The sequence below is a fragment of the Salmo trutta genome, chromosome 17 (assembly GCF_901001165.1).
Source record: "Salmo trutta chromosome 17, fSalTru1.1, whole genome shotgun sequence".
In the NCBI taxonomy this organism is placed as follows: domain Eukaryota; kingdom Metazoa; phylum Chordata; class Actinopteri; order Salmoniformes; family Salmonidae; genus Salmo; species Salmo trutta.
In genome coordinates this window covers 43,008,599-43,030,164 of record NC_042973.1, presented here as the reverse complement: position 1 = coordinate 43,030,164, position 21,566 = coordinate 43,008,599, and the positions used below count along the sequence as shown (strand labels likewise).

At 42.7% G+C, this 21,566-nt stretch overlaps 1 protein-coding gene across 4 annotated transcripts; it reads left to right on the top strand.

Annotated features, from left to right (window-relative positions):
- Nucleotides 1-277: 277 nt before the first annotated feature.
- Nucleotides 278-19,466, top strand: LOC115152228 (mitochondrial glutamate carrier 1). 4 transcript variants are annotated; one of them, XM_029696866.1, is made up of 11 exons: nucleotides 7,452-7,628; nucleotides 7,791-7,975; nucleotides 8,752-9,059; nucleotides 9,297-9,419; nucleotides 10,428-10,483; nucleotides 10,799-10,889; nucleotides 14,064-14,179; nucleotides 14,288-14,471; nucleotides 16,502-16,674; nucleotides 18,185-18,260; nucleotides 18,352-19,466. In XM_029696866.1, the coding sequence occupies exons 3-11, from the start codon at nucleotides 9,040-9,042 to the stop codon at nucleotides 18,491-18,493; spliced, it is 981 nt and encodes a 326-aa protein (XP_029552726.1). In that variant the 5' UTR covers nucleotides 7,452-7,628; nucleotides 7,791-7,975; nucleotides 8,752-9,039; the 3' UTR covers nucleotides 18,494-19,466. The 4 variants fall into 4 exon arrangements, with proteins under 4 accessions (XP_029552727.1, XP_029552726.1, XP_029552724.1 ...); XM_029696867.1 differs by lacking the exons at nucleotides 7,452-7,628; nucleotides 7,791-7,975 and adding an exon at nucleotides 278-654; XM_029696864.1 differs by lacking the exon at nucleotides 7,791-7,975.
- Nucleotides 19,467-21,566: the final 2,100 nt, after the last annotated feature.

Here is a 21,566-nt window from a genome sequence, read left to right as displayed (position 1 = left end):
AAAATATACACAATCCACCAAGCATTTATAATACCCATCAAAATATTTGTTTATTTGCAATTCTACTTAAATTAATATATATTGGTACTAACATTTGATTATCTGGTTTATTTGTTTTGTTTATGCTATCTTCTGCAGACATCCACCACCACCTCGACTTGATAGGCCAGTCCCTATTTAAAGGGTATGCTCGTGATTTCAGAATTGTCTTTCAAAAGTACGGTATCTGCTTAAAAATTGTGGGTGCTTCTTCTGGTGCGCGTTTTCAAGAGTTCAAGCAAAGCGGCAGGTGCATTTACATGGACTTACATTTATTTGATTACTGGGCCGTATTTTGGATATTGCTTTCCTTTTGTTTTGTCCTCCCTGGTCCAGTTATGATGAGTTAGGTAATAATCTCCTTATTGAACTCCCATTATAGGCCAGCAATTAGCCTTCATATTTCAACTTGCAGTTTATATAAAAAAAGCACAGTTAAGTGTAGATTTGATAGCTAGAATAGTGAGGAAAAGGTTTCGAATACATTTGTTTTGTAATGGCAGTCTCCTTCAATGGAGAATAAGTACGTTTAGAATCTAAAGCGGTGGCTCCCCCCACCGCAGGAAGGGGAAAGCGCATGTAGCCTGAAGGAGAGAAGTGTGCACTGATCAGGAGGTGAGTGACCACTGGCCTGAGACGCTGTCATTTTGTCTCTCTGAACTGCCATTATAAGGCGGCTACACAACTTTACAATGCATTGAAGACAAAGGGCAATACTGCAATTTCCAGACTACGATCATCTGTTTAACATTTTCCATATTGCCATATTCAATAACAAATGGAAACTGCTCTTTGATATAACCTAGCTATATTTTATTATATTCAATCAATGAGGCAAAAACATTACAGGAACAAAGTGGAGTCGCAATTGAATGGCTCAGACACAAGAGGCATGTCAAATAAAACAAAAATGTATTTGTCACATGCGCAAATACAACAGGTGTAGCCTTACCGTGAAATATTTACTTAACCAACAATGCAGATAAAAAATAAACTAAAGTAACACAATAAAATAGCAATAAGAGGCTATATACAGGGGGTACCGTTACCGTGTCAATGTGCGGGGTACAGGTTAGTTGAGGTAATTGAGGTAATATGTGCATGTAGGTAGGGGTAAAGTGACTATGCATAGATAATACACAGCAAGTAGCAGCAGCGTAAAAAAGGGGGTCAATGCAAATAGTCATTTTGATTAACTGTTTAGCAGTCTAATGGCTTGGGGTTAGAAGCTGTTAAGTAGCCTTTTGGACCTAGACTTGGCATTCCAGTACCGCTTGCCATGCGATAGCAGAGAGATTTATGACTAGTGTGGCTGGAGTCTATGAAAATATTTGGGGCCTTATAACAATGCCTGGTATAAAGGTCCTGGATGTCAGGAAGCTTAGCCCCAGGGATGTACTGGGACGTAAGCACTACCCTCTGTAGCGCCTTGCTGTCAGATACCAAGCAGTTGCCATACCAAGTGGTGATGCACCCAGTCAGGATATTCTCGATGGTGCAGCTGTAGAATTTGAGGATCTGAGGACCCATGCCAAATCTTTTCAGTTTCCTGAGGGGGAATAGGTGATGTTGTGCCCTCTTTGCGACTGTCTTGGTGTGTTTGGACCATGATAGTTTGTCAGTGATGTGGACGCCAAGGAACTTGAAGCTCTCAACCCGCTCCACTACAGCCCTGTCGATGTGAATGGGGGCGTGCTCGCCCCCCTTTTCTTATAGTTCACAATCAGCTCTTTTGTCTTGTTCACATGGACGGAGAGGTTGTTGCCCTGGCACAATACTCACAGGTCACTGACCTTCTCCCTGTAGGCTGTCTCATCATTGTCGGTGATCATCAGAAAACATAATGATGGTGTTGGAGTCATGTGTTGCCACGTGGTTGTGGGTGAACAGGGAGTACATGAGGGGACGAAGCACACACCCCTGAGGGTCCCCAGCGCTGCAGATGTTGTTGCCTACCCTTACCACCTGGTGGTGGCCTGTCAGGAAGTCCAGGATCCAGTTGCAGAGGGAGGTGTTTAGTCACAGGGTCCTTAGCTTAGTATTGAGCTTTGAGGACGCTATGGTGTTGAACGCTGAGCTGGAGTCAATGAACAGCATTCTCACGTAGGTGTTCCTTTTGTCCAGGTAGGAAAGGCTAGTGTGGAGTGCAATGGAGATTGCGTCATCTGTGGATCTGTTGGGGCCGTATGCGAATTGTAGTGGGATGATGGTGTTGATGCAGCCTTTCAAAGCACTTCCTGATGTGAGTGCTATGGGACAGTACTCATTTAGGCAGGTTACCATGGCGTTCTTGGGCACAGGGACTATGTGATCACACAGTTGTCCGGAACAGCTGGTGCTCTCATGCATTGTTCAGTGTTGGTTGCCTTGATGCAAGCAAGAAGGCATTTAGCTCATCTGGTAAGCTCGCGTCACTGGGCAGGGACTTCTGACAATCACGGCTTATAAAGGGAAAACCAGCCACATCGCAGACACCGAAGTCTCACTCCCAGACAAACTTAACACATTCTTTGCCAGCTTTGAGGAAAACAACACAGAGCTGCTGTCGTGGGCCCCCGCTGCTCACAGGGACTGTGGCTCCCAATCTCTGTAGCCACTGTGAGTAGGACTTTCAAACGTGTTAACCCTCACAAGGCTGCCATCCCGGACGGCATACCAAGCCGTGTCCTCAGTGCATGCGTAGACCAGCTGGCTGGGGTGTTTACGGGCATATTCAACCTCTCTCTATTCCGGTCTGTTGACCCCACTTGTTTCAAAATGTCCACTATTGTTCCTGTATCCAAACAAGCTGAAGTAACTGAACTAAATTACTATTGCACTCACCTCTCATACGTAGCACTCACCTCTCATCATGAAGTGCTTTGAGGGGCTAGTCAAGGACCATATCCCCTCCACCTTGCCCGACATCCTAGACCCACTACAATTTGCATACCGCCCCAACAGATCCACAGACAATGCAAACGCTGTTGCATTGCACACCGTCCTATCCCACCTGGACAAGAGGAATACCTATGTGAGAATGCTGTTCATCAACTACAGCTCTGCTTTCAACACCATAGTTCCCTCCAAGCTTGTCACTAAGCTCAGGGCCCTGGGTCTGAACTCCTTCCTGTGAAACTGTGTCCTAGACTTCCTCGGTGGTGAGAGTATGCAACAACACCTCCACCAGACTGATCCTCTACACGGAGGCTCCCCAGAGGTGTGTGCTCAGACCGCATTCACTCATGACTGCGTGGCTACGCACGACTCCAACTCAATCATAGAGTTTGCTGATGACACGACAGTGGAAGGCCTGATTACCAACCACGATGAGACAGCCTACAGGCAGGAGGTTAGAGCCCTGGCGAGTGGTGTCAGGATAATAACCTCTCCCTCAATATAAAAATAAATAAATGTCAAAACCGGGACAGAAAGATAAAAACAGCTCCTATCTCCAGGCCATCAGACTGTTGAACAGCCATCACTAGCCAGCTACCTGCTCGGTACTCTGTCCTGCACCTTGAGACTAATGCCTTATGTACAGTGCATTCGGAAAGTATTCAAACCCCTTGACTTTTTCCACATTTTGTTACGTTACAGCCTTATTCTAAAATGGATTGAATGAATTTTTGGACATGATTTGGAAAGGCACACACCTGTCTATATAAGGTCCCACAGTTGGCAGTGCATGTCAGAGCAAAAACCAAGGCATGAGGTCGAAGGAATTGTCCATAGAGCTCTGAGACAGGATTGTGTCGAGGCACAGATCTGGGGAACGGTACCAAAAAATGTCTAGCATTGAAGGTCCCCAAGAACACAGTGGCCTTCATCATTCTTAAAAGGAACAAGTTTGGAACCACCAAGACTCTTCCAAGAGCTGGCCGCCTGGCCAAACTGAGCAATCGGGGGAGAAGGGCCTTGTTCAAGGAGGTGACCTAAAACCCGGTGGTCACTCTGACAGAGCTCCAGAGTCCCTCTGTGGAGATGGGAGAACCTTCCAGAAGGACAACCATCTCTTCAGCACTCCACCAATCAGGCCTTTATGGTAGAACGGCCAGACGGAAGCCACTCCTCAGTAAAAGGTACATGACAGCCTGCTTGGAGTTTGTCAAAAGGCACCTAAAGACTCTCAGACCATGGGAAACAAGATTCTCTGGTCTGATGAAACCAAGAGTGAACACTTTGGCCTGAATGCCATGCGTCACATCTGGAGAAAACCTGGCACCATACTTATGCTGTGGAGATGTTTTTCACCGGCAGGGATTGGGAGAGTAGTCAGGATCGAGGTAAAGATGAACGGAGCAAAGTACAGAGAGATCCTTGATGAAAACCTGCTCCAGACCGCTCAGGAACTCCGCCTGGGGCAAAGGTTCACCTTCCAACAGCACAACGACCCTAAGCACACAGCCAAGACAATGCAGAAGTGGCTTCGGGACAGGTCTCTGAATGTCCTTGAGTGACCCAGCTAGAGCCCGGACTTGAACTCGATCTAACATCTCTGGAGAGACCTGAAATAGCTGTGCAGCGACACTCCCCATCCAACCTGACAGAGCTTGAGAAGATCTGCAGAGAAGAATGGAAGAAACTCCCCAAAAACAGGCGTGCCAAGCTTCTGTGTCATACCCAAGAAGACTCAAGGCTGTAATAGCTGCCAAAGGTGCTTCAACAAAGTACTGAGTAAATACTTATGTAAATGTGATATTTCAGTTTTTTTATTTGTAATAAATTTGCTAAATTTTCCAAAACCTGTTTGCTTTGTCATTATGGGGTATTGTGTGTAGATTGATGAGGGGAAAAAAACGATTTAAAACATTTTCGAATAAGGCTGTAACGTAACAAAATGTGGAAAAAGTCAAGGGGTGTGAGTACTTTCCGAATGCACTGTGTATACTGTAGAGTAATTGAACGCTGACAACTTCATGTTCTGTTTATATACTGTTTACTCACGGTGTATGTACACTGAGTATACCAAAAATTAGGAACACCTTCCTAATATTGAGATGCACCCCCACTTCTTTTACCCTCAGAACAGCCTCAATTCGTCGGACCATGGACTCTAAAAGGTGTCGAAAGCGTTCCACAGGGATGCTGGCCCAGTTTGATGCCAACACTTCCCACAGTTGTGTCAAGTTGGCTGGATGGCCTTTGGGTGGTGGGTCATTCTTGATACACACAGGAAACTGTTGAGCATGAAAAACCCAGCAGCGTTGTAGTTCTTGACACAAACCGGTACGCCTGGCACCTACTACCATACCCAATTCAAAGGCACTTCAATATTTTGTCCTGCCCATTGACCCTCTGAATGGCACACATACACAATCCATGTCTCAATTGTTTCAAGGCTTAAAGATCTTTCTTTAACCTGTCTCCTCCCCTTAATCAACGCTGATTGTAGTGGATTTCACAAGTGACATCAATAAGGAATTCTTTGATTATTTGTATTGTATTTGTGAGACATTCTACTGCATTGTTGGAGTTAGAAACACAATGTTGCTGCACCTGCTATAACACCAGCAAATCTGTGTACGCGACCTTATACATTTTGATTTTGATTTGATTAGGGCTGGGGTTGATTGAGAAGTCACCTCAGGGCTAGGTGGTGGACAGCTTCACAGTGCTGTCAATGGTCTGATGGGCTTAGGTCCCCTGGGAGCCTCTGTGCCCCTTCAGTGCTGCCATGTTGCTAGGAGACACATATCCTGACTGCCTGTTGTCCTGTGTTGCTGTGGTCGAGCTTAGGTAGCCTACTCATTTTAGAACGTGGACTTTGTTCAATGATCCAGGCTCTTTCAGAACATCCAGTCACAACTCTCAGAGGGGATCAACAACATGCCATCTATGTGCCTCAAAAAGACTATCCAATACCATGTCAGGCAGCTCACTAGCTTTGTCCTAATATAGACTGACCATTGTTTTAAGATTAAAAGACCATGCATGATTACAAATAATGAGTTACCTCAGTGAGCATGATCTTTGCCATCGTGTAGTTTGTATTGAATTCTAGGTGATTGTGTAAGCACTCTAGTTGCAACGGACAAAAGTGTGTAAGTATTCTATAGTTGGGCTATTCTGAGTACTGTCTGTATGTGTAACCTTATAGGACATTGATTGATGAAACTGAGGCAATAGGAAAGGTATGGATCATGCATCCAACCCCAGGTTGGTCATCAATATCATACCCATGACGTTGTCAGTGGTGACTTTGTCTACTGTTCCTCTGGACATACTTGTGCAGTATTTGCGCCAGAACTCATTGACTCAATATGGCCAAACAAAGGATCTCTGGAATACGAATACAATACATAATCACAGTCTACTCTGTGAAAGCTGTGAAATCCTCTTTACCAGGAGTTAAGGGGTGTCCAGTGTTTGTAACCTGACACCAGGCAGTCTGGGGGCCGCATTTACCCACTGTGACACACTGGTGTGAGAGCCGCTCTCTCATTGGCGCTTTCTGAAAGGCTCTACGGCCAGCTCAGAGAAGACAAGTCCTCTCCTCCACAAAAAGACCATCCATAATGCTTCCACTCTTACGACCTTGTCATTGTGGAAGAAAATAAACACGCTAGATAATGGGATAATAACAAATGTAAACAAAGTTGTAGATAGTGCTTGCAATCCCTGTTATTGCCCGTCTTGTTATGGCAATTAACAATTTAGTCCAGTCTGTCTCTGCAGTCTGCATGCAGAATGTACAATATGAATCTCGCACCTGTTTCCACCTGAGTTTCACAGACTCTCTGACTTGTGTACCACTCCACAAGATAACCATTTTTTTCCTACCAGCTTGTGTTTTTCTCTTGTAATTTATGCCCTTTTTACATTTGTCTTTGTACTGTAACGTGACAACAGATTGTAACCCAAATGAGAAATATCCATCGAAAAGCAACATTTACTTTTGGATTGCAAGTAGTTGCCAGTTGATGTGACTAATTTTCAATGTCCGAAGTTGTTTTCTCATTAACATAAATCAATACTAAAATCCATATATAAATCAGTTGGGGCAAGGCAGGGTGGAGCTTGTGTTAGTGGAATCAGTTGTTGCAGTAATGCTGTGAGTCGCTGTTATTGCATTGATTGTTTCAGTTTTATATTATTCTTACAATAATTTTTTAAATGCTTTTGTTAAATGTTTGTTGTTTATTGTTGTTTAATTGAATTTTAAATATCAGTGTCTCCTTTCAGTTATGGTTCATATTGGGTCTCTGAGGTATTATGTCATGTTTGTGCTGCTACTGAATAGGCTCTCTCTTACATAAAGTGCCTTTGTATTGCAGCTCAGGTTTTTGTGGATTATAATAGCAATATTTTTGCACAGTCAGCATGTTATGTGAGTGTGGAGTTCAGTTTCTGTAGCTTTGTGGTGTGACTATAGGCAGAGTTTGTCTCGTTGCGTTAGTGCAAAGCTGTGTTGCCGGGGCAGTGTCACAGTGAGTCACCACAAGAGGGAGGGACTTAGGCAGGAGGACAATGCTGGTGTTTGTGCAACGGCCCCTGAGTGGCGACTAGGTCGCTCAGATCGCTCTCGCTTGAATACCATTGCTGCACACATTGTTGAAGCGAAAGAAAAGTGGACAGCTTGATCCTGCTTGTGGGATGCACTGAGAGGGGTAAGTTCCCCATTGCTATCTTTCTTATGAAAAAAAAACAGAACGTCAGACTTAAAACAAGCTATGTTGTCTGAGCTCGATGATCTGGTGCAGTTTGGAGAAGTTGGGGCTTTAGGGTTTGAGGTTGGCGTTGGGTAGACGATCTTGTCTGTGTTTTGGCAGGGGACTAGTGTGAAAGGAGCGGAGCTGAAAGAAAGCTTCACAGAGAGGCTCAGTGAAAGGCATGTGCAGAATGTGATTGGGCACTAGAAATGCAAGTACAGAGCTGTAGTAAGAGGGATCCAGAGGAACGGTTCAAAAGAGGAGGATGGTTGTGGTGAAAGATAACTGAGGAGAAATCAACAAAGGTGAGAGATGGATAAAGGTGAATTGATTGTATTTTCATAGGAAGAGAGAAGCGAGGATAGAGGGAAGGTTTACTGAGGTAAAAATAGACAAGGGGAATGGAGGCGGAGATTAAGAGAGATTAATTAGGGAGCTGAGAGAGGGAAGTAAGGAGGAAAATAATTAAGGAAAAAAAGGGTTAGGGGACAAGAGGAGAAGAGGGTAATTTGAGGTGGGAACACCTGATGTCGATTTTACATCTTGGGTAATATTGTCTATAATAATGTTGTACAGACCAACTTCTGACAATCATTGTTGGCAGAAAAAAAGTTGTCAAACCAATGTTACAAGTTTTCATACACGGCAAAAGGAAATCTTTCAGTTCTGCCCTCCTCTGTAGATCAAATAGTCTTATCCCTTTTAGCAATAAGATTAGAGAGACTTAAGACGTGGGAGACCCAGGAAATTCTGCCTCAGTATTATGTCTGACCTGCCTGGGTAACAGACGTGTTTCTGCTAACCTTCAACTCCTTGTCCAATGCCAACATGACAAGGAGTGGCATGATGGCGCAAACAGATCTGGGACCCTGGTAATGAACGACCAGGATGGGCTTCAGAATTCTGATTCAGTTTGTGGACATAACATTTCTGCAACACCCTGAACAACTATTGCTATAAAGAGTTGTCACTGCAGTTCAGAGAGTTAACACAGAGATAAAAGGACCTCTGTATGATACTGAGGTATGGGAAAAGGTAACCTGATACATGTCATTGGTGTGGCCTTGCTCTTTTGGAACAGACCACTGGTATTCCTGTGTAGCACAGCAGAGCAGGAAGATTGGCCAGAGGACACCGGTTAAGCTCAGGTGGTGGGTGCCACATTATAGCGGAGAGGAACCCCAATGGTTCCCCACTGTGGAAGAACAGACACCACATTGATACCATAGAGGCGGCAAGCTGCATTTGTGCTGGAGTCAGGTGGGCCGGTAAGGGTACGGTAGTGGTGACACCTTGGGGCTGAGCAGGTGTGCCGATCGGAGGAGGAGGAAGGAAACTGACGTGGGCCTGGAGCCCAGTGACAGCCAGGATGGCCGAGCAGAAAGTTAGGTAACCACCATTACAATATCTCTTCACCTAGAACCTTGACGATTCAATCTAACAATAGAGTGAAAGGAGAAAACATTTTGTTTTGCCCAATGTTAACATTTTGCATTTACATAGTGTTTATGTCTGTGTCCTTCCGTGTCTATGCATGTATCTGTTCCTCTTTGTCTGGGTGTTTTGTGTGGATTTGTTTCCCTCGGTTGACTTGCGTGTGTGTGTTTGTGGTTTCCATCTCCGCAGCCTACCTGCTAAGCTGATTAATGGGGGCGTGGCAGGGCTGGTGGGTGTGACCTGTGTGTTTCCTATTGATCTGGCTAAGACCCGCCTACAGAACCAGCAGGGTGCCCGAGTCTACACCGGGATGTGAGTACTGCCTTGGCTCCTCTTTTATTTTATCCACACAAGGGACTTGAGACACTTCCTGTCCTGACTCGCACCAGGGATGAGGTCTTTGAGACAGGGAGACGCTCCTTTTTAACGAGGGAGTTTTTCCTTGTGGGATGAATAGTTTATTGAATTGGAAGAAAGAGAGAATAGTTCTCTTTTGCCTCATACACACAGTAATTGCTTACAAGTAATCCGACTAAACTGTCCATGAGGGCAGATTTGGGTCAAACGTGTTTTCACATCTGCATTCAAAACAATCATTTGGTGCTGTATTGGTGAGTGCTATATTTACAGAGTGGCTTCCACAATAAATCCGACAGAGAAAAAAGCTTATTCCTGGCTCAATGGTATTACTTCTTGACTCTAATGGTTGTCTAGTACAGACAGCTATCTATCTCTATACATCTGTACAGGTAAGACAGTGATTTGGAAACAGGGTTGAGTGGGCATTGTGCCTTTATTTACCTTGGTGAAGACAGAATGTTGGCCCAGTGAGTTACTGGTTGGCACAGGAGTGATCCTTTGGCATCCTGACTACACATGGTCTTTTAATTAAGTAACAATCTAGTAGCTGCTCGTGAAGTTGATCACATCAATGTAAAAATCACAATGTGAACCAATTAAAGGAAAGTGTCCGTCAATTGTTCGTTTGTAGTGTGTAGCTGTGTTTAAGTGATACCAAACAACCAACATTCAACCATGTAGGGTTTATGTTAAGATTGACAAGACACTGTATTATAAGGAAATGTAAATTACATACATGGTATTCATTTTTTAAATTTATTATTAAATATTAAAACATACAATCTACTTGCAGTGAAGCCGCTCAACATTCACATAACATTCAGGTATTCATTGTTTATGCATGGTCAATAAGCATCAGTTATAAATGTTATAAAATAAATCATGAATTTCAAGGATGGAATTCTTCAGAAAGTTCACCCAAACTGATTTTACCTTAATATTTCTCCTTTTTATGTGTAGGCTGGACTGTTTGACGAAGACAGTTAAGATGGAAGGCTACTTTGGGATGTATAGAGGTACCATTTCCCTGGATTCATGTAATGTACAATTCCGTGTTTTGAGTTTAGCTAACACTGCCTAAATTGACATAACTGCGGTAAACCTTCTATTGTACTTTTTTAAAAGTATTTTTTAATTTATTTTATTTAACAAGGCAAGTCAGTTAAAGAACAAATTCTTATTTAGAATGACGGCCTACCAATCAAGCACTTACAGTTAGTAACTAGCCTAGAGCTAATCATATGGCAGTGTAGCGCAGGGGAAGGTTTTGTGTATGACGTTAACTGTATTTTATATGTTGCTATAATCCATTACCCCTCCCCCCTCCCCAGGTGCAGTAGTGAATCTCACTCTTGTCACACCAGAGAAAGCCATCAAATTGGCAGCAAATGATATCTTCAGACAGAAACTCTCCAAGGATGGGTAACTGACATTTAGTCCTAGAACAGCACCTACACTTTTTTCACAATTCAACTGAAACATCCTTAAACCGAAACACTTTTTGGGGCCGGGGACCCCTTTTGTGATAGCAATTTCATCAGGGACCCCTCATAATCAGCATATAAGGAGTTTTACTATGACTTCGGCAATGCATCGCCAGGAGGAACAAAGTTTTGGGCCCTGGGAAGGAACATTTTAAAAGGCACACCTCTTGGCATCAGAGAGACAATGTTGCAGTTCAAGCTGATTTCCTGCAATTCTACAGATTTTGTCATGTGGCAGAGAGATGTTTTGTTGTTGCAGCTTTAAGGTAATATCCTGCAATTGTACATATTTTTCCTTGAGGCAGAGAGAAAACGTTGCACTTTTAAAAGCAAAAGAAATACAGTGCATTTATGAACAAAAAATTAGGTGAAGAAAACAGAATTGATAATTGGTGGAGTACTGTGGATACCAATATCCCTCACAGACCCATGTTGCCCAGGGTTAAGAACATAAATTGTAGATGAATAATATTACATTGTATTGAATTACACCCTCTAAACTTTTTCCACGGATCCCTTGGCCAAACTGTTTAATCTGTTGTCAGGCCCAGTGCAGTCAAAAACGTGATTTTCCTGTGTTTTATATACATTTCCACACTGAGGTTGAACTAATACTGGGAAATCGACGATAATGCCCTTTTAGTGTAAGAGCTGCCTGAAATTTCAGCCTGTTTTGGTGGGATGGAGTTTTGGCCTGCCTGGTGACCTCAATTAGTTATTAGACCATTAAGAAAGAGAAGCCCAAACCTCTTTGCCAATAACAGCTAATTTTCAGTTTTCCCCTCCCCATTCAGACCACTCCCAGACAGTCCTAGCAAAATTCTTGTGTGAGAAATTGCTCTTTGCTATGAAGCTATTTTTGTTTCTTTTTGACCATTTGAAAGTGGCAATATGTAAATTTGTGGGCGACCCAACCAAATTCACACAAATGTGAGTTATAGATCTATCATTCTACTTGAAAGCAACTCTAAGAAGCGGTAGATACTGTATATTCTATGTATGCTATTTCTACTTTTGTGTCTTTTACTTTCAGTTTTGTACACCAGCTTCAAACAGCTGTAACAACAATATCTTTGGTTATGAAAATATATTTCACAGCGGTTTAGATGGTACAATGATTATCCACACTATACTAGCTTATTTTGTCACATAAACTGAAATTAGGCGAATTACTAGAGTTTTAGCAACCAGGAAATGGTGGTGATTTCTGCATAGCGCAACTTTAATTAAAAACAATCACAGTAAGGTACTTAATTGTTACCCAGAAATGATTTGATATTGAGATAAAAACAGCTGCATTGGACCCTACTTCGAGAATCCCTGCCTTAAAGTACTTAGTTGAAGTCAGACGTTTACATACACCTTAGTCAAATACATTTAAACTCAGTTTTTCACAATTCCTGACATTTAATCCTAGTAAAAATTCCCGGTCTTAGGTCAGTTAGGATCACCACTTTATTTTAAGAATGTGATATGTCAGAATAATAGTAGAGAGAATGATTTATTTCAGCTTTTATTTCTTTCATCACTTTCCCAGTGGGTCAGAAGTTTACATGCACTCAATTAGTATTTGGTAGCATTGCATTTAAATTGTTTAACTTGGGTCAAACATTTAGGGTAGCCTTGCACATGCTTCTCACAGTAAGTTGGGTGAATTTTGGCCCATTCCTCCTGACAGAGCAGGTGGAACTGAGTCAGGTTTAGGCCTCCTTGCTCGCACACTCTTTCAGTTCTGCCCACAAATTTTCTATAGGATTGAGGTCAGGGCTTTGTGTTGGCCACTCCAATACCTTGACTTGGTTGTCCTTAAACCATTTTGCCACAACTTTGGAAGTATGCTTGGGGTCATTGTCCATTTGGAAGACCCATTTGCGACCAAGTTTTAACTTCCTGACTGATGTCTTCAGATGTTGCTTCAATATATCCACATAATTTTCCATCCTCATGACGCCATCTATTTTGTGAAGTGCACCAGTCCCTCCTGCAGAAAAGCACCCCCACATCATGATGCTGCCACCCCCATGCTTCAGGGTTGGGATGGTGTTCTTCGGCTTGCAAGCCTCCCCCTTTTTCCTCCAAACATAACGATGGTCATTATGGCCATTTGTTTCATCAGACCAGAGGACATTTCTCCAAAAAGTACAATCTTTGTTCCCATGCGCAGTTGCAAACCGTAGTCTGGCTTTTTTATGGCGGTTTTGGAGCAGTGGCTTCTTTCTTGCTGAGCGGCCTTTCAGGTTATGTCGATATAGGACTCGTTTTACTGTGGATATAGATACCTTTGTACCTGTTTCCTCCAGTATCTTCACAGGGTCCTTTGCTGTTGTTCTGGGATTGATTTGCACTTTTCGCACCAAAGTACGTTCATCTCTAGGAGACAGAACGTGTCTCCTTCCTGAGCGGTATGACAGCTGCGTGATCCCATGGTGTTTATACTTGCGTACTATTGTTTGTACAGATGACCGTGGTACCTTCAGGCGTTTGGAAATTGCTCCCAAGGATGAACCAGACTTGTGGAGGTCTACAATATTTTTTCTGAGGTATTGACTGATTTCTTTTGATTTTCCCATGATGTCAAGCAAAGAGGCACTGAGTTTGAAGGTAGGCCTTGAAATACATCCACAGGTACACCTCCAATTGATGTCAATTAGCCTATCAGAAGCTTCTAAAGCCATGACATCATTTTCTGGAATTTTCCAAGCTGTTTAAAGGCACAGTCAACTTAGTGCATGTGAACTTCTGACCCACTGGAATTGTGATACAGTGAATTAGAAGTGAAATAATCTGTCTGTAAACAATTGTTGGAAAAATGACTTGTGTCATGCACAAAGTAGATGTCCTAACCAACAGTTTGTTAACAATACATTTGTGGAGTGGTTGAAAAACGAGTTTTAATGACTCCAACCTAAGTGTATGTAAACTTCTGACTTCAACTTTATTTATGCAAAAAGGTCATCAGGTGGATAATCCTGAGTTAACATAACATTAATGTAATAAAGTCAGACGATCGAAGGTGCTATTCCTACAGCGCACTGTGTCTATTTATCAGAATGGTGGTGCCATTGCTATGTGTTATTTATTACCCTGCTAACCCTGTCATTTTGTCCCACAGGAAGTTGCCCCTATGGGGGGAGATACTGGCAGGATGTGGGGCGGGGACGTGTCAGGTGATAGTGACTACACCCATGGAGATGCTCAAGATCCAGTTGCAAGACGCAGGAAGGTTAGGTGAGTTCTATGAACCATTTGTCCTTAGGCCTCAGCTGTGTGTGCTAGGCAGTGATAATGACTCTGCTGCTGAAGTTTTTTGACACTGATGTGGTGTGTGTGTGACAGCTGCCATAACCAGAGTGGTCCAAGCACCCACTGCAGCTCCTGGTCCAGCGCCGTCATTGGTGGCCCCCCCTCCAGCCCAGCCAGCCCCACCACCACGGACCACTGCCATCCGTATCACCCTGGAGCTACTGAAAACACGTGGCCTGCCTGGCCTCTACCGGGGAGCAGGAGCCACATTGATGAGGTCAAACACTCTCTGTTTCTCTCAAATTCACATAGGCAACAGCATACAAAGTCGAAGACTGAATTAATGATATTAGACAAACTGTATGTGTGTGTGTCAAACGCACGCACTCACTCATTCACTCCCTGTGTGCCAAGCACACACAAACACATGCACACAAACATTTCTGTTGCTCAGTTCTGAGTAATCCTGAACTGAGTGAACTGAGGTAACCTGCTAGACTCACTGTCAGGCCTGATTTGTCTCGTTGTCTCATTACTGGTGATTAGTTCGTGGCTTTCAGATTTACTTCTGGTGAAGGCTACCTCATTTACGTACACCACATATCACATCCCTCTGTTCAACATTTGACATTTGTTGGAAATAGTGTCTTACATTCTATGTACAGTGCATCCCGGGTCTGACTGGCACACTGGCTAATCAAGCCCAAAATACAGTACCAGTCAACATTTTGGACACCTACTCATTCAAGGGTTTTTCTTTATTTTTAGTATTTTCTACATTGTAGAATAAAAGTGAAGACATCAACTATGAAATAACACATATGGAATCATGTAGTAACCAAAAAGGTGTTAAACAAATCAAAATATATTTTAGATTCTTCAAAGTAGCCACCATTTGCCTTGATGACAGCTTTGCACACTCTTGGCATTCTCTCAACCAGCTTCATGAGGAATGCTTTTCCAACATTCTTGAAGGAGTTCCCACATATGCTGAGCACTTGTTGGCTGCTTTTCCTTCACTCTGCGGTCCAACTCATCCCAAACCATCTCAATTGAGTTGCGGTTGGGTGATTGTGGAGGCCAGGTCATCTGATGCAGTACTCCATCACTCTCCTTGGTCAAATAGCCCTTACACAGCCTGGAGGTGTGTTTTGGGTCATTGTCCTGTTGAAAAACAAATGATAGTCCCACTAAGCCCAAACCAGATGGGATATTGCTGCAGAATGCAGTGGTAGCCATGCTGGTTAAGTGTGCCTTGAATTCTAAATAAATCACTGGCAGTGTCACCAGCAAAGCACCATCACACCTCCTCCTCCATGCTTCACGGTGGGAACCACACATGCAGAGATCATCCATTCACCTACTCTGCGTGTCACAAAGACACAGCAGTTGGAACCAAAAAGCAAAGATTTGAACTCATCAGACCAAAGGACAGATTTCTACCGGTCTAATGTCCATTGCTCGTGTTTCTTGGCCCAAACAAGTCTCTTCTTCTTATTGGTGTCCTTTTAGTAGTGGTTTCTTTGCAGCAATTCAACCATAAAAGCCTAATTCAGCAGTCTCCTCTGAACAATTGATGTTGAGATGTGTCTGTTACTTGAACTCTGTGAAGCATTTATTTGGGCTGCAATCTGAGATGCAGTTAACTTTAATGAACTTGTCCTCTGCAGCAGTCCTCATGAGAGTCAGTTTCATCATAGCGCTTGATGGTTTTTGCGACTGCATTTGAAGAAACTTTCCAAAGTTCTTGAAATGTTCCACATTGACTAACCATGTCTTAAAGTAATGATGGACTGTTGTTTCTCTTTGCTTATTTGAGCTGTTCTTGCCATAATATGGACTTGGTCTTTTACCAAATAGGGCTATCTTCTTGTATACGAACCCTACCTTGTCACAACACAACTGATTGGCTCAAACGCATTAAGGAAAGAAATTCCACAAATTAACTTTTAACAAGGCACACCTATTAATTGAAAAGCATTCCAGGTGACTACCTCATCAAGCTGGTTGAGAGAATGCCAAGAGTGTGCAAAGCTGTCATCAAGGCAAAGGGTGGCTATTTTGAAGATTCTCAAATATATTTTAACACTTTTGGTTACTACATGATTCCATGTGTGTTATTTCATAGTTTTGATGTCTTCACTATTATTCTACAATGTAGAAAATACTAAAAATAAAGAAAAACCCTGGAATGAGTTGGTGTGTCCAAAATTTACTGGTACTGCAAATCAGGTTCTTGCAGTTATGTCTGGCAGGGAAAATCCTCCTGTGGACTGAGGCATACCTCTGTTAATTTTCATTTTCCAGGGACGTCCCTTTCTCTATGATCTACTTCCCAATGTTCGCCAACCTGAATGCGCTGGGCCGAGGAGGGCTGAGTAGCCATGGAGACCTGCAGGAGCGGGCCCCCTTCCTGCAGTCCTTCACGGCAGGCTGCACAGCCGGATCAGTGGCAGCTGTAGCTGTCACACCACTGGACGGTGAGAGAAACAGAGGCAGGGAAGGGCTGGGGGAGCCCCATAAAGCAGAGTAACATACACGTTATTCAGTAGCAGTGCATGTTGTTCAATTCTACATTGTAATGCCCACAATAAGCGCATCTAATCCTTATGTACAGTGGCAAGAAAAGGTATGTGAACCCTTTGGAATGACCTGGATTTCTGCAGAAATTAGTCCTAAAATTTGATCTGATTTTCATCTTAGTCACAACAATAGACAAACACAGTGTGCTTAAACTAATAACACACAAATTGTATTTTTCTTGTCTATATTGAATACATAATTTAAACATTCACAGTGTAGGTTGGAAAATTTGAGTTTGCTATTCACAAGAAGCATTGCCTGATGTGAACCATCGAATATAAGAGATCACAGAAGACCTAAGAGTAAGAATTGTTGACTTGCATAAAGTTGGAAAGGGTTACAAAAGTATCTCTAAAAGCCTTGATGTTCATCAGTCCACGGTAAGACAAACTGTCCATAAATGGAGAAAGTTCAGCACTGTTGCTAATTTATCTATGGACAGTTTAAACTAAAGTTCAGTTGTTTGTGAGGAACACACAACACTATGTGTGGAAGAAAAAAGGCACAACACACCAACATCAAAACCTCATCCCAGCTGTAAAGTATGGTGGAGGGAGCATTATGGTTTGGGGCTGCCTCGGGGCCTGGACAGCTTGCTATCATCGACAGAAAAAATGAATTCAAGTTTATCAAGACATTTTGCAGGAGAATGTAAGGCTATCTGTCCGCCAATTGAAGCTCAACAGAAGTTGGGTGATGCAACAGGACAATGACCCAAAACACAGAAGTAAATCAACAACAGAATGGCTTCTACAGAAGAAAATACGCCTTCTGGAATGGCCCAGTCAGAGTCCTGACCTCAACCCGATTTAAAATGCTGTGGCATGACCTCGAGCGGTTCACACCAGACATCCTAAGTATATTGCTGAACTGAAATAGTTTTGTAAAGATGAATGGTCCAAAATTCCTCCTGACCGTTGTGCAGGTCTGATCCGCAACTACAGAAAACATTTGGTTGAGTTTATTGCTGCCAAAGGCGGGTCAACCAGTTATTACACTGAATGTGTACAGTGTGTTCAATAAAGACATGAAAACGTATAATTGTTTGTGTGTTATTAGTTTAAGCAGACTGTGTTTGTCTATTGTTGTTACTTAGATGAAGATCAGATCAAATTTTATGACCAATTTATGCAGAAATCCAGGTAATTCCAAAGGGTTCACATACTTTTTCTTGCCACTGCAGATGTTAAACATGGTCAGTTTGTAAGGTTTGAATCCTGTGTTGGGGTTGCAGAGGCTATTGAATTTACTTAGCGGATTACAATTAAATGATACCCCAAGTGCAATGGAATGAACTACGGTATTATCAATAACTAAGGAATCCCAGAGCACAGTGATACCCTCATTGTCTGTAAAGAAGGGCAGTTGAGTTGACATTGATTTCTCTGTGTGTGTGTTTGTTGGCAGTCATAAAGACTCGTATACAGACCTTGCAGAAGGGGGAGGGGGAGGACACATACCGTGGCATTGTTGACTGCACACGGTAAGGCATGCACCGGAAAACCCACACGTTTGCTGCTCCAATGTGTATGTGTAAACCTTTCACCGACAGCAGGTTTGTCACCTTTCCATAGGCGGATCTGGAGTAAAGAGGGCCCAGCAACATTCCTCAAGGGGGCGACATGTCGCGCTCTGGTCATTGCCCCTCTCTTTGGCATCGCACAGGGAGTCTACTTTCTGGGCGTAGGAGAGCAGTTGCTAGGGCTACTGGAATAGCAGCAGAATGTGACCCTTTACAGTATAGAACATACTGCTTCATTCAGCAGTGAAAGTGAATGGAGGGAGAGAGGAGAGTGTAGCCCTAACTGTATGAGCACTGAGTACATGGAGAGAGCGAGAGAAAGACCGAAAGAGAGAGGTCACAATCAGCTAACCAAATGAAGGGGATAAGACAGTGAAGTATGATGGGGAGGCTCTAACTGCTAACATGGGAAACAACATTGCACACTAATTATGTTTGTCTATATTTCTAAAATGTGTAAGCAGGGTTCTATAGGCTTCTGAGTGTTTATGTATGTGACTAATCTGGAGGTGCGTCTCAGCCAGGTTGGTGTCTTAGGGTTGTATTTTCAACTTGAGAGCTAACTCTCCATGGTTCTTGTGCAGAAGGGTCCTTGAGTTTGCCATCACTAAGGAAGTTGCCAAGCTATCGTGTTATTTGAGTGACAAAACCATCTTGAAATTTGTTTTCAAACGATCAAATATTTTTATGAATGTTGTATAATGTTGACTACATTGCCATGTTTGATGAGAAGTCTAAACTAGAATTTGGCCCACATTTCAAAGCAAATGGTTCACCTTTCAGAGAGACATCCTTTTTGTTTTGTTTCATGAAAAAGGACTTAACCTCCACATTAGCTCAGTGAGTTGCTTTCCCATCCGTGAGTCCAGAGTTGTAATCTTGGACTCGTTCTGTGTCAAGCACTGATAGTTAACTGTATAGGGTCAGTTGTTAATGCTTTAATCCTATCTCTGTACTGTAACCTGCTGAACAGCCAGGCTCCTCTCCTATAGTTTAGACTGCTGGGCCTGCACTCTGAGGCCTTACACCTTCCTGTTCACCACAACTCTGAGGCTCGGAAGCAAACCGCCTCTAGCTGTATTACTGTTAGCTTAACTTTTTTAATGCTTCTATGAATGACATGTCGGTTCACACAATAAAAATAATAAAAAAGCCTTATTTTGCTGATGGAGTCTCTTGTCCAAAACATTTAACTTGTGCGTAAATCTTAACATTTGGAATTCAGCATAATTGTTGAAAGTGTTCAAATGTCTGTATTGATGTACAATTTAGTGAAGCCTATGATAAGTGCCATTTTAAAGCACTAGGTTCTTGCGAACTCTCTATGGTGTAAATCCACAAGGTGGCAATAAAAGCATTTTGTTTTGTACATTTTACAGCCGAACACTACATTTTATGATGGGTCTGGAATAACCATTTTATTATTAATTGGAGAGAACTGTAAATGAAAATACTGAATATTCACATTTCTGTATGTATTTATTATTAATCACATTGGTAAGTAACAATAAAAGACATATTGGATTAGAGAATGGATATTCCCATTCAACACTAAATACACACACACACAAACAACCATCAAAACGAATACAGCAGCAGCCACCATTTTAGGAGTTTGGACACCTTACGGTAAACAAAAAAATACCTTGATTGTCCCTTTACCTTCCCTTGCGGAACAATCTACACTAAACAAAAATATAAACGCAACATGTAAAGTGTTGGTCCCATGTTTCATGAGCTGAAATATAAACGCAACATGTAAAGTGTTGGTCCCATGTTTCATGAGCTGAAATAAAAAAATCCCACAAATTTTCCATACGCACCATGTTTTTATTTCTCTCAAATTCTGTGCACAAATTTGTTTATATCCCTGTTAGTGAGAATTTTTCGTTTGCCAAGATAATCCTTCCACCGGACAGTTGTGGCATGTCAAGAAGCTGATTAAACATGATTACACAGGTGCACCTTGTGCTGGGGACAATAAAAGGCCACTTTAAAATGTGCAGTTGTCACACAACATAATGCCACAGATGTCTAAAGTTGTTCGGGAACGTGCAATTAGCATGCTGACTGGAGGAATATCCACCAGAGCTGTTGCCAGAGAATTTATTTTTCATTTTTCTAGCGTAAGCTGCATCCAACGTAGTTTTAGAGAATTTGGCAGTACGTCCAACCGGCCTCACAACTGCAGACCACCTGTAACCACGTCAGCCCAGGACCTCCACATCTGGCTTATTCACCTGCGGGATCATCTGGGGGGGGGGGGGGGGGGGGGCTGAGGAGTATGAGTCTGTATTAAAGCCATTTTGTGGGGAAAAACTAATTATGATTGGCTGGGCCTGGCTCCCCAGTGTGTACACCCATGTCCAGTCATGTGAAATCCATAACTTAGTGCCTAATGAATTTATTTCAATTGACTGATTTTCTTATATGAACTGTAACTAAGTCAAATCTTTGGAATTGTTGAATTCATATATTTTATTGCAGTGTACAGTCGTGGCCAAAAGTTGAGAATGACATTCGTTTTCATTTTTTAATTTTCAAAATATACAGTTCAGGTTGGCACCGAAAAGAGCCACTCTAACCTCAGGCATCATCTGTCAGAGAGGAAACAGAGAGGACCCAGTGAATACCTCATCTCTCCTGGTACTGCTCACGACACAGAGTAGTCATCAACAGATCTCACAAAAGCATATTCAGGTAGTTAAGATCAGCTTGATCACTTAATTTCAAAATCGACCCCATCCAGCTGGAGTTGTACCCGAGACATACTCGGGTTAGTGCTTGGGGTATTTGTACTGTGATTTCTAACCCCTAATCTGCATGATAGGTAAATAAAGTACCTGCTATGGCAAGAGGTCAGGCCTACCTTGATCTTTCCATTATCGTTGTACATCTTGTAGCGGTATTTATTAGAGGGGTAAAGATTAAGGTTTTGTTCGGGCACCAGGCAGGTATTAACCCTGCCGAAAGGAAAAGAGTAGGATAGAGAGAGTACCACTACCAGACCCACACACATCAGCAGAAGTCACTGCCTAGAGTGTAGCCTGTTTGCCAGATAGCCAGTGGAGAGAAAAGGGAAGACACCATATAAACCCACGTCACAGCACAGGGGAAACCCCACCAAGAACACCTCATACAATAATAATAATAATGGCAGAGCAATTGAACGGCAACTTCATAGAAACAATTTACAAGAAACAACCTAGTCATCAACAGAGGATTTGCAATAATCTGTATTACCTTCCAGTGGAGGAGTGCAGAGGG